Raw genomic sequence first — 13,502 nt, forward strand, 5'->3', positions numbered from 1 at the left:
AAGCTATTCTCTAATCTTAGGCGAGAGAAAAAAAAACTGTACTGTATTTACTTTGTAATTAATATTTAATGTTTACAGAGAAGAGCTCAGTGAAGTGTTTGACTATTGCCATCTATGGTTACACAAAGTTACTTTTTCTTTTGAAAGTTCAATGTCAAGGTTGTGTGTGGCTGGAGCTGACAGAAGTCGAGGCTGTGGGTGTGACTCACATACATGCGTACTACTGATGCCCTCCAAAAGCAATCGTGTGACCTCTGCTTGGCGATCAAACTCTGTTTGGGCTATTCGGAGCTCATGTTCAGCCTGAAATAATAAAAACAATAGTTATACAGTGATTATTCTATAATTATTAAGTAAGTCAAGAGTCTTAAACCTTTTCATTAGGGCTGGGTATCGTCACCGATTTCTAGAATCGATTCGATTCCGATTCACAAGGTTCTGAATCGATTCGATCCACGATTCGATTCGAATCGGGGAAATTTTTGCCTCAGACAGTCAGAAATATTATAATTCAGATCATGCATCAGTACATTTCCATATATTTATATCTATAAAAAGAAAGCTGACACTTGTGAGACTTTATCAAAGGTGTAAGCATCACAACAGATGCCTTTGTGTCAAAGTAGCTGAGAAACACAGAAAAACATGAAGGTGATTTTCCTCGGCAGAGATTTTATAAAAATATTTTGCAGTAGCTCAAAAACATAAGAAAACAATTAATCAACATATGAACATTACCTGATGCTGCTGAAGTGAAGCAGAGCAAATTTACAGAAGTTTTATTAGAGACCAGGCTAAACGTTTTGCAATTTTGCATAATTTTAAAAAGTTTAAATTTGTTCAGTAGACTATTCAACAGCAGAAATGAGGTTTTCTTTTCAGAAGCAAGTAAAAGGGAAAAAAAACAGCGTCTGACAGCGCTGTAAACAACGGTAGACTTGTGCGCAAGTGAATAATGCAGAAAACAGATTTTTAGATGGGAGACTGTTCTTGAAGTATAGAGAGGGAGAGAGGGAGAGCTGTGCATGAAGTGTGATTTTATCGTGGTGGAAGCAAAACAGCAAAAGTCAGAGGGAATCCATGACAATGTTTATGTGAAGCATAGTTTGGATCTTCTTTTGCTGCTGGTTCAGTCAATATTGTTTGGAGAGAGATAAAAACCTACAGCTCAGAATCTAGCGCAAAAAGGGAGTAAACACAAAGCACGGACCCGGCGAAACATCAGAATCAGTGAGCTGTTGGCTTTCAGCCCCGACCGTGTCCATGCCGTCAGGTGAGAAAGGCGACGTCTCACTGATTCTGATCCGTCGGCGGATCCGCGCTTTGTGTTTGCGTCTTTGTGCAGAATCCGTGTACCTGCTCTCATTTACTGTTTTAGCTGTTTGGTGGTTGTTTTTGAGAGGTTTAACCTGAGATTCTAGCGTTTCGGGCAAAACAAATTTACATTAAAAAATCGATTCAGGATTTTAATGAGTTGATATCACATTATCCAAGCTAGAATCGATTTTAATTGATAAATCAATAATCAAAATCCACCCCTACTTTTCATATCTTACAGTCCTCAGAAGACAAAAGCTCCAGCTTCATTCACCCAGATGACGTTAATTCTTTTGCATTGCTGGGATGTACAGCGTTTGACACTATGTGCTCCGAAAAGAGTAAAAGCTGGTAGGAGGTCTATGGTAATTAAGTTTAAGAGTCACCTTAAATCGTGGCCCGTTGAAAACAAGCACATGTTTGTTTAAGGCACACTGGTATCTCAATCTAATGACCAGACAGACAATTGACAAAGTACACAACTCACACACAATCATACTTACTTTCTCCACTTCCTCGGTCCAGAGCTGATGGGCCAAAAACATGCGGCATAAGAAGAGAAAATTTAGTTATAACATGAAAATCCTAGAATAACTTCACCATGGTCACCTAGAACCAGCACCTGAGGTCGTTACTAAATAAAACCTACCACCCTGTTTTCACAAAGGTTAACACACTGTTTAAAATGTAAACTACACAATGTTAACTCTACATTTAATTGAAAAGTAGTAAAAAAAGAATAACAAGAAATGTTGAAACAATATTTCTAGTTATTGCTTTTTTAGAACTAAATCTCATTCTAAATTCTGATACTCATTTTCACTCTGATACTAAAAACGCATCTATGATCTTAGTTTAAATATTTTAATATTAAAAAAGACATTTAATTCTGTGCATATTGTCAAAATGTTACCTGAATTATCTGTATTAGATGTTTTTAAACTCTGAAATCTTGACACTGAATAAATATTCATATTTATGAATTTTGAAACTGATATAACAAACACACACACACACACACACGTCTGGTGTTGCTATCCTCGTCGGGACATCTCATTGACATGCTTTCCCTAGCCGCTTAGCCTAACCTTATCATCAAAAATCAATGTGTACCCCTGACCCTTACCCTAAACCTAACGATAACCCAATTGCAACCCTGACACAACCACATTTTGAGCTTGAAAAATGCCTTGCCTTCAACCCAGTACACACACACACACACACACACACACACACACACACACACACACACACACACACACACACACACACACACACACACACACTTTTAGTCACACCCAGCAGGTGTGGTTTGGCATTGCTCAAAAGTAAGTGACAGACTGCTAGATTTAAACCAATGAACAACATCACTCTAGGATGTGGGACGTTTGTTATCAATGGTATGACAACAATCATTCACAATACATAATACAGTGATATGACACATAAGGATGCTATGCAAACTGCCACCAGTAATGATTACGGGTAATAAACATTCTTACCGGACTGACACACCTCCAGTCAAACATTAATGAAGCATAGCTTCACAGCTACCTGAACTACTTGCCAGCATGACAAAGTATATCGATTTCTGAATTGCCTCAAGTTTAATTATGAATCATAAAAAGTCAGTGAACTATGCATTGGTCATAAGAGTGAAAGATCAACTTGACAAACAGAAGATGAAAAAGTATCGCATAATGACATAGGTTTGTGTTATTTTTCTCATCAGTATTTAATAAAGCAAGATTGTCTTCTTACCGCAGAGGCACTGGCAGAAAGCACATAGTTGCGAGGTCTGGTTTCCTGAAAATCTGGAGCTGTCTACAGAAACAGTACAGTTATTTTTTTTGTTGTTGTTGCTTACTCAGTGTAAACAAGGCACTGCTACTAAAAAGAATTCCTCCAAATTACAATCAGAAAAGCACAGCACTCATAATAATTGCAGAAGTGTGACAGTTTGCTGGTGATTAACATCTGTCAACATTTCTTTAAACGGAACACTGACATATTTTTTATTTATTCATACGCATGCTAACATGCATTCTGGTTGCAAAAGTTACTGAAAATGAAGGATAAAAGTGCAACAAAAGTCCTGTTTAACAGTGAAAAACAAAAACAAGCTTCAAGAGAGGTTATCAACTACAAGGGTCTGCCACTAACTATGAAGGGGAAAGTAGCAGAAGATGTTTTTGTACTTGTTTCATATCATTCATTAGGTTTAACTGAGAGCAGTAGTGGCATTTAGTGAGGCATCTGGATGCAGCCTGATTCCTTTTGCAGAGTGGCTCTGTGTGCCACAAAGGTTACAGTTTTACAGCAAGAACATGCCTATATTTGCAGTAATATATAATCAGCTCCTAAGGACTTCATGAATATCCAAGTACATTTTCTGATGCCTATTGACAGACATATGCACAGATGCTGTACGGTTACTGTTGTTCATTTGAACTATGAATCACTGCGGCTGCCATATTGTTCAGCAAGTGCTGGGCATCCTAAGGCATGTGTTTGTGGCATCAGAGGTCTATACACACAGGCACATAAATAGGGCTCAGACCCCAGTGCTGAAAAAGGTGGCAGTGACAGATCCTACATCTCCCTGTACATATATCTATCTATATATATATATATATATATATATATATGTACTGTATGGATGCTTGGCTAGGAAATTGAACACAGCCCTAGAGGCCGTAGGGACAAAATAGAGATCTCCATCAATACATAGTATCTATCTGTGTATCCATGAAAATATTCTCAATCTTCAGTGAAAATGAGCACTAAGTTAAAGATATTTGTAAAGAAAAGTCACTGCAATATTAAACAGGGATGCATTCTCCATACTCTGCTTAAGAAATCCAAGGTCCCTTGATGATCCAGGATCGTGTAATCCTGATAATACTGATTCACTTAATGATCAAAGTAGCAGCACACTAAGGACATTAGAACAACAACTAAAGGAAAATACAAAGAAATTCAGGTATGTTATTTATTTATTTAGCTGATTTGTTAGTTTATACAAAAGAGGGCAACTAATGTTCTTTTAAAGAAAAAGGGATGCAGGCTGAATTGAAAAAAAAAAAACCCTCACATTTACCCTTTATGAACTGAATACATTGTTCATCGCGGAAGCGAGCATTCCTTCCACGCTGCCAGGAAGCAGGAGAGCTGACTTTATTTCCGGCAAAGTCAGCTCATTGAACATTCCCACTGTTTTTGTGGTCTTGTGGTGTGCCTTCTGTATTTCCTGCCTAATAGGTTGCAATAACTGAGTCAGGGAATGCTAAAGAGGGACTGTGCAATGTTCTCAGTTCCTGAATTGTGTCATGGTCAACAGTGAGTTTAATAAGACAGTCATTAAGTCTTGTTTATGTTAAATAAATCTGCTCCCAAGTAGCTTCCCTTGACAGCCAATCACATATCTGCTGTGAAAAACCAAAATATCAACGACCAAATCATAAAAACTACACATATAGAATCCATGCAGAGGGGCCCCCAGGTGAGATACTAAATGGTAAATGACACTGTGTGAGTTGCTTTTTAATTAACACAGTTTGCCAAATTTGACTAATCGCCACATTCCGTCGTAATGTAATAGTCAAGCCTTGTCTGTGAAAACTTCACTTATTAACAGTAAAACCTGAAGTAACAGCAGAAAATTAAATCGAGCCAAAGCAAGTATGACAAGAAAAACAACCCAAGACATGCATCCAAGAGTTTAAAAGACATGTCCTCAATACTCACTTCCCCTTCGCACTGCAAAGAATGCATAAACAGTTAGTTATGGTTAATCCAAGCATCACCAAAGATTAATCATCTGAATTATTGAGGTAATGCGTGTGGGAATTTGATTGTGAGCCGCTTATGAACTCACCGCGGCCTTTGCTTCAGCCACCTTTGCCTTCTTCACTCGTGTTTTACAGGCATCAAGGTCCAGGCGAAGATTCTCCAGAAGGCGACGTTCTTTCTATACCGTAAAAAGGACAAAACACAAACTAAGCAGCAGGCAAACATTAATGACATGCAGAAGTAGCATTTAAATACATGCATAGTAAAAGCAGGGAGTGAATGAGAAATGCTGAATGCATCATGGGAAGTCTTCCAGCAGCCTGTAGCAGCAAAGCTAAGGGATTCATCTGATTTAGTCCTAATCACAAAAGTTAACAAAAAAAGCAACGTTTATAGTTCAAGCAGGTTATAAGGCTACTAACTTACTGGGACATGTAACATTTAATACATGCTGTGGTGTCAGACAACATAGAAACAACAACAATGCTGACCTCTGCTGGTTTGCTCATATGTTACAAGGAAAACACTCACGCTCACTGGCGGTTTGTAAACAGTGAAAAACAGTATTTAAACATACTGGCTGATGTATGTTTAAAAGTATCTTTTAAGTCACATTCAAGGTCATATTCATTTACAGACAGTGGCAAGAAAGCTTGCATTTTGAATCAAGTAACGTTCCAAGGTCATGATGATTGTGCAATATTCTGTGATGCAAGTGGCCTCAGTTTGCAGATTCTCCTGACATCTCTCTAACCCACAGCTCAGGTGTGCAGCAGCACTTCTGAACTAGTGGACATGAGGTCTGCTTAATGACTCAGCTTTCACCAACTCATTCTGAAAACATAACATTTCTTTACGGAAATTCGCCACAGGAATTAGTACCACAATTTACCAAAAAAAACCAAACACTGATGTTTTCAATAAGACTTGAAACTTGCGATTGAGACCATAATCCCATCAGGTGAGATGAAATGTCTTTTCCCCCCAGTGCATACAGAGGAGTTCATCCCTTCTGGAACTTCCATGTTGGCTTCAGGAAGTTCGTCCATCTTTTATATACGGTCTATATCATTTTGCTCTCTTTTGCAATAGGTTAGTGATTCACTGGATAAATATAATTTCTTCATGATTCCTTCTTACTCAGTGAGGGGACAAATGAACAAAAGCTCACTAACAAGAAAAATAAAGAACTCGCAGATGTGAACATAGCTGACACAGCAGACAGTAAGTAAAGTACATTGAAGAGCTAATAAATTGAATAATAAAGTTAATACACAGATACACACACCAATGGCATACATAATGTTTTTTGATATGTTCATAGAGATTTTTCTTTTTTCAGTTATACTGATATCAAGATGTATTGTACATTATTGTCTTGCAACATACTGAGTATCACAGAATCACTTTGTCGTGATACAGTGTGTGGTATATTGTATATATTGGAAGTATGACTCAAACAACATTGGAATAGATGTGATATTCCAGACTCACTGAAATAGTTCTCCAGTCTCCTTCCAGAAAGTTCCTGAGAGGCGTAAGAAAGCTGATGGCTGACGTCTGGAGGAACTCTTTCTCTGCTTCTCCTAATCTTTTCTCACACTCCCCCACCTTCTCCAAAGTGTTCCCTGGAAGAAACACATTAGATCTACTCACCAAAAAGACTCCCACCATGCTGTAAGCACACCATAGCATTGGTAAAGAAGAGAGAATTGAAACTTTTTTGAATGAATGTCATGGCATGCCCATGTGCACATGCTAGTGTAGCCTTTGCACACTTGCATCTGGTTGCAGCAGAATAAAATGGATTAAACTATAAAATTTAAGTTTAGAACAAAGAAATTATTGTTTCCACAATTACAGTTCCAGTAAAAAATGAGGTGATGGCATTTATGTTACCTTTTCATGCCTTTCCTTCAGTGTGTATTATTGCGATGATTTTATAAGTGTGCTGTTAACAGCTCAAGGAAAACATTCATGAATCCTAACTACTATACTTCTGTTCTGTTTGTCTGCTTTAATCCATTTGAAATTAATGAGGCAGCATGGTGTTTGGCATTGATTATGCCCTCGCAGCAGCAGCAGCTTTTTCTGTGCTGCAGCAACACCACGTGGACAAACCACAGCCAGACCTACCTACGGTACACTGTAATGCTCAAATGGGTAGTGATGATTATATATATATATATATAAGTTTTTTCAGACACACAGCTAAAGCCAGTGTCAACTGTCATATCCAATTTGGGACCAATCAGATATTCCATTATGCAGTTACATGAGTTCGGAAGTAGCATCCTTCATTTAGCTTGGCATAATTTTGTAGTTGTTTTTTATGTATTTATTTTATAGATTTATGTGATATATCAAGGTATCTGTTGATTTAACAACTTTAGCAGAAAAAATATTATATACAAGAATCCATTTCATATTGTCAAGAGATTTATTCTAAATGACACTTCTTCAGCTGAGAGTCTAAGAGGAGAAAACACACACAGACGCTGCAGTTTTAACTTGCAAGGGCGTTTCGCAGAGCGCTCAAATCAGAGTGGGGGCCCTGTGAAATGTGCGCTCTGTTCTTGCAATTGTCTTTATTTATACACAAGAAAAATGAATACATTTGTTCAGTGACGTGAGCATGTGCGTATGTGATATTGGTCTTTTACGTGGAATTCCACTAAAATTGATTCATGTTTGTGGCTGTAATGTGACAAAATGTGGGAAAGTTCAAGGGGGCGAATACTTTTGCAAGCCACTGTGTGTGTGTGTGTGTGTGTGTGTGTGTGTGTGTGTGTGTGTGTGTGTGTGTGTGTGTGTGTGTGTGTGTGTGTGTGTGTGTGTGCGTGCGTGTGCGAGGTCAGAACTGCTTGTTTGACTTCTTACTGTCGCTGTGGGAAGATTCAGATACAAATATCAGAACACGTTTCATAAAGGACAATCAGTTCTAAGCAGGGAAAAGGTCATCATGCAGTATTCTATCACATGTAAACTTATATCATTAAAAGCTTATACTGACTACTAAGTACAATTTTCCCTTAACACATATATATGACACATCACACAATGTGAAAAACATGTTGTGCTGTTCTACCTACAGTATACATTTTGGAAACTTTTCATGTTAAAGCTCATGAAATCCGGAAATCCAATCAAACCATCTTCTAAACCTTCTTTTTCACTCTTGCCATCTTTCTGTCACGGATCAGCCCTGACACGTATGTCCATCCACTCTACCTGCACTCTCTTCTTCACCTTTCATGTACACTGTCCATTGCTTCGGACAGCATTTAAACTCATCTACATTCATTATGTGCTTCTTGCAGCTTCACTGTTACCCCTGCCTCCCTCTCATTCATACACATGTATTCTGTACTGATTCTACTGATTGTCCTCATACCTCCACCTGCTCCAACTCTCACTACAGATCACAAACAGACGTCATAGTCCTGCAAACATAATAGTTCACAGAGACTCCTGCCTGATCTGCATATAGACACAGTGCAACTCCTTCTGACCTTCTCTGTAGTTCTCCATCAAAACTCTCAAAGGCAACATTGCATCTGTAGCGCTCTTTCTTGGCATGAAGCCATACTGCTGCTCACTGATCATCACCTCTCTTCTTAATCTAGCTTCAACAACTCTTCCCCATACCCCAATTATATAGATGACCAGCTTTATCCCTTTGACATTACAATAGCTCTTCACATCACCCTTGTTTTTGAAAATCGGTACACTTCTATTTCTTAGGGTGCCCACTGTCTTCTCTCCTAGACATCTCCATACCCCCACATGTATGTCACTGGACCAATCGCCTTTCCACGCTTCAACATTTAAATAGCTGCCTTGCCCTTCTTACTAATTCTTTACGCTTCCTGATTCACAAACTTTCCTTCTCTCATTTTCCATGTTCCATCTTCTCAACACACGCTTTACTCCTTGATACATTTCCATCTCTGTGCTTTATCTCTCTGGCTATCCAATCGATACAGTCCCTTGTCTTCTTTGCTCTGTCCAGGGGATACAACAAATAACTTCTTGGGAGTTTCACTCAAAATGTCTGGGAAGGAGATCTAAATGATAAGTTAAGTGCTCCTGCATAAATCTCATTCTCCTATTGATTTTTTTGAGACCTGGAATTCCTCCTCTGTGACACTGGTCACATTTGGCCCTGACTATTGATGCAGCAACAGAATGAGGTGCACAGACTAGCTCATTCAAAGCAGTATTGATTCTTAGATTTCCACACAGGGACATGATCACAGGGATCATGATCTGAAACATATGCCTGTATTATGCAGTAGAGTGACCTACATGGTGACAGAACAGAGAGTTATGCAAGACAAATATGTATTTTCTTTCTATCAGAAAAAACTACCTCCAGCGGAACAGAAACTTCTGGAAATTAACAAATTTTTGTTAGCAAGAGAACGGATAAAGCAATCTCCTTATTGGTTTCACTTTTTTCAGAGCACTATATTCTTACTCTCTCAGTATTGAATTATTCTAGTTACATCATGCTTGCAAGAATTACTTGCTTCAACTCTTCCCTATGCATAATTGCCATTTTGGCAGAATGTTGGCTATATCCATGTAAGCTAATACCAACATATACAAATAACAAAAGTCGCTTCAAGGCACTTGTAAGGTAAAGACTCTACAGTATTCTGAAAACGTGAACCAAATGAAATAGTATCAGTAAGCACTTTGCAGGAGAAGGAAGTTATAACTCGCTTTTAACAGGAAGGCAGAACCAGGTTTGCAGGGCAGCCATCTGCCCCGACAGGTTGGGGGTGAGGGGAAAGAGAAAACCAATAAGAGAGCATAATGAGACAGGATAGAACACACACTATGGGAGAGGCAAGACAAAATGTAAAACAAGCAGAAGAAAACATACAGTGCATCATGGGGACAGCTTGAGTTTACAGTGTCATAGATAACAGAAGGTTCAGAGTCACCTGAACCAACATCTTGATAAATGTTATCAAAAGGTGTCTTCATGCTCAATCATCCAGGTAAGGAAATCCCAAAAGGTTGATTCTGTTCATCTCGACGTAGCGTTTTAAAGGGGGGAAAGGTTCCATCACTCATCCGAGTGACTTCTTCAGTCTCAGCTGACTGCAGGTTTCCCCAACCTTATAAAGAGAACATTTGCACAATGACTGAAACTAGCCCACTGAATGAACAATGGGCTGTGAAAGCTGGGCAGGCGCCTAAAGAAAGCTCCAGCCAATCAAGGAGAGAAGGACAACTGCTGCCTAAATGAAAACCCGTAGTGATCCCGTATGTGTCAGGAGTATCGGAACAGTTGGGACGCACTTTTTCTTAACACCGCGTCTCTGTGGCTTTTAAACTTTAAAAATTGCTGCGCCAAAAATTGGTCCACCCCAAGGATCTGTTCCCCCGACACAAACAGAGCTATGTAGTGTATGCTGTTAAGTGCCAGGAGGATTGCTAGGATTTATACAGTGGGGAAACCAAACAACCTCTGGTAAAGCGGATGGCACAACACACAAGATTCACCTTGTCAGGCCAGGACTCTGCAGCCTATTTACACCTACAGGCCAGTTGACACTCTTTCACTGATGAGGATGTACACAAGTCAAGGAGTCATGGAGGCTATTTATGTGAAAAGGGAAAGACCATCTCTGAATCAAGGAGGGGGCCCAAGGGTACATCTATCGCCATCTCACAATGCAATGCTCTCACAATGCTGTGTGCCAACTCTCTGTGAATGGTACTCATGGCCATTGATCAGTGGGCTATGGTCATGAGAATTTGCATATTAATGATCAAACTGACCTCACAGCCCATTGTTCATTCAGTGCTGCTAGTTTCAGTCATTGTGCAAATGTACTGTTTATAAGGTTGGGGAAACCTGCAGTCAGCTGAGACTGTAGAAGTCAATTGGATGAGTGAAGAAACCTTTCTCCCACTGAAAACACTATGTTACTAGTGAACAGAATCAACCTTTTTGGAGTTATCAAAAGGTAAAGTTTAAAGTCTAATCTCAAAATTAGAGAGGGTGTTTGTCTCCAAAACACGGAGACCTGGCCTGGTTCCACAGGAAAGCCAGGTTTTTCATACCTCAAAGTTCTGCCTCCCATTCCACTTTTAAAAACTCTAGCAACCACAAGTCTGTAGCTTGTACAAATAGAGCTCTAACATGCTCTATCGGTATTATAATGTCTTTCACATATGACTGGACCTGCTTATTCAAGACTTTGTTCGCGAGTAGAAGAATTTCAAATTTAATTCTGGATTTAACAGGAAGCCAATAAAGAAAATCCAGTATGGGAGAAATATGACAAATAGATTTCTTTATCATTAGAACTCTGGGCCTCCTCCAGTTGTTTTTCCTGATACAGAATTAATTAGAATTAATTAGAATTTTTTTTATTAACTCCTAGGACTTTGTTTGTTGGGAGTTTTTATACTCACCATATGGCATTCCAAGATCAAACTCTTTTGCTGCATCCTGCATATACTGACCCAGCAGCTCTGCATTAGTAACCCTGGACGGCACCTTCCAGTCCAGTTTTTCAAAAAGAAACTCCTCGATTCTGGCACCTGCAGTGAAAAATAAAGAAGAGTTTATTCATGGCACAACTGAGAAATAAAGAACCAGTTGAAATTCTTACCCACATGCTGATTAAATGAAAACTATATTCAGAAATAATGACCCTGTGTGGTCAAACCCTTCAGACTGCTCAGCACAACAGACAGACCGAATTACAGGGTGGACAGCTTTCAGCAAAATAAACAGCTACCACTATTACTGTTTAATAACCTGTAACCTCATTGGTAAATATCCATTTTGACACTTCTCAGCCTCCTTGTGGCTAAAAACAAATTCTATTTGAAACATAGTAGGGTAAAATTTCAAAGTTGCATGAAATGCAAAGAGTGATAATAGTGATAATAGTGATAATTTCATTTTAGAACAGTACTTAAATAAGATGTATTCAGCCATATATATAAAATTAATTTCGTTTGTCAAAGCAAGTGCTGCTGTTGTTCAAAATCATGCGAAACTACATCTCTGAATATCATGGAATCTGGTAGCGAGGTGGTGCATAGGTGAAGGAAAAACCCTTCAAACTTTGGTGCAAATGTGCATCACTTGGCATGCAGGGAAAGTTTCCCCTATGAGGCACTGCAGACACAGTGTGGCAAGACAATACAAAGCATTTCTGGGTGTAGTCTTCATTTAATTTCATTTAATTTCTATATGAGATGTTTCTATGTCTGGCTGCAGCAACTGTAAATGAAAAGAAACACATGGAAAACGCAGGGAGACAAAATAGAATGAATACTTTGCAACAGGAAAAGGTTGAATGGATGCTACTCACATTTTCACTATGGTAAAAAAAACAAAATAACCTCCAAAACATACCAGATAAGGGTCATTGAATTGACAATGAATTCTAAGTTTTCTGTTATTTTGTCCACCGCAATGTAGTCAGTACATAAAACCCACTTACTGCAGCCTTATAGTGTAGAATGAAATTGTTTGACACAAGCCCAACATCAGAAGCTCCTCAGAACAAACATTTTACGTCATGTAAGCCTTTAATTACCTGAATGTAGTCTATTATGCTTGAAACTCTAAATATGGAGCCAAACTGCTGAATTAATGTACAAAAGCTCAGACACTGTGATGACCCAAAGCAAAATGTTGTTTTCTTCTTACAGTACGATGATATGTTTGAGTCACTGATTCTCATAAACTCCTGCACACAGCCATTTCATACAAACTAAAATTCTGCTGCTCAGCTCTACATAACCAAAGCCAAAGAGAAACTAACAACCTTTACCAACAGACTGTTGTGCACACAAACTAAATATAAAAGATGGACATAGCAGTAGGACATAGCAGCATCACCCATTAGAAAGTGAGGTCTCGCTATGAAGCCTCAAGCTGAGGACTTTAGCCCTCACCATTATGGTGCTTTGGAATCAAACAATCTGGATCCGACTGAAAAACCAGGTGGCTTGTGAATGACACGGCAAAGCAAAACCGGCTTTATCCTCCTTTTTCACTCAAATAATTTGTTTTATTCAGTTAGACCTGAAACTAGTGACTGAGTGATTTAGAACACTTTTATTGGTTTTTTATTGGCTTTTTTCCAGCTTTTCTCTGGGTATTTTAGAGTTTTTCTTTAGAAATTCACTGCTTTTTCACTCATTTTCAGTCCCATCCTCATAACTTATCATTCTCAGAGTGTGCCATTTTGGTTTTTAAGGAACTGCATTGCATCCTGGGGTGTTGGGAATCTTGTCAAAAAGGATGGGAAAGGTTTGGCTAAGCAGTTTAGGTTGTGTTGTAGAATTAAGGTGGTCATGCCAAATACTGAGTTTCAAGCTTTGTTTTTGCCTTATATACTGTAACTCCATAC

The 13,502-nt window shown here is 38.8% G+C and overlaps 1 protein-coding gene across 4 annotated transcripts in view; it reads right to left on the reverse strand.

Annotated features, from left to right (window-relative positions):
- Nucleotides 1–13,502, reverse strand: part of LOC113034112 (endophilin-B2-like) — a 28,917-nt gene that overhangs the window by 10,563 nt on the left and 4,852 nt on the right. For 2 of the 4 annotated variants that reach the window (XM_026188449.1, XM_026188448.1), the window contains 7 exons: nucleotides 11,545–11,673; nucleotides 6,604–6,737; nucleotides 5,195–5,287; nucleotides 5,065–5,076; nucleotides 3,079–3,141; nucleotides 1,821–1,844; nucleotides 214–303 (listed from right to left, as the gene is read on the reverse strand). In XM_026188449.1, coding sequence (XP_026044234.1) covers nucleotides 214–303; nucleotides 1,821–1,844; nucleotides 3,079–3,141; nucleotides 5,065–5,076; nucleotides 5,195–5,287; nucleotides 6,604–6,737; nucleotides 11,545–11,673 — 545 coding nt within the window. The remainder of the gene's footprint in view (nucleotides 1–213; nucleotides 304–1,820; nucleotides 1,845–3,078; nucleotides 3,142–5,064; nucleotides 5,077–5,194; nucleotides 5,288–6,603; nucleotides 6,738–11,544; nucleotides 11,674–13,502) is intronic. The other 2 variants (XM_026188451.1, XM_026188450.1) reach the window with 1 other exon arrangement.

Source organism: Astatotilapia calliptera, chromosome 12 (genome assembly GCF_900246225.1).
Source record: "Astatotilapia calliptera chromosome 12, fAstCal1.2, whole genome shotgun sequence".
Classification (NCBI taxonomy): domain Eukaryota; kingdom Metazoa; phylum Chordata; class Actinopteri; order Cichliformes; family Cichlidae; genus Astatotilapia; species Astatotilapia calliptera.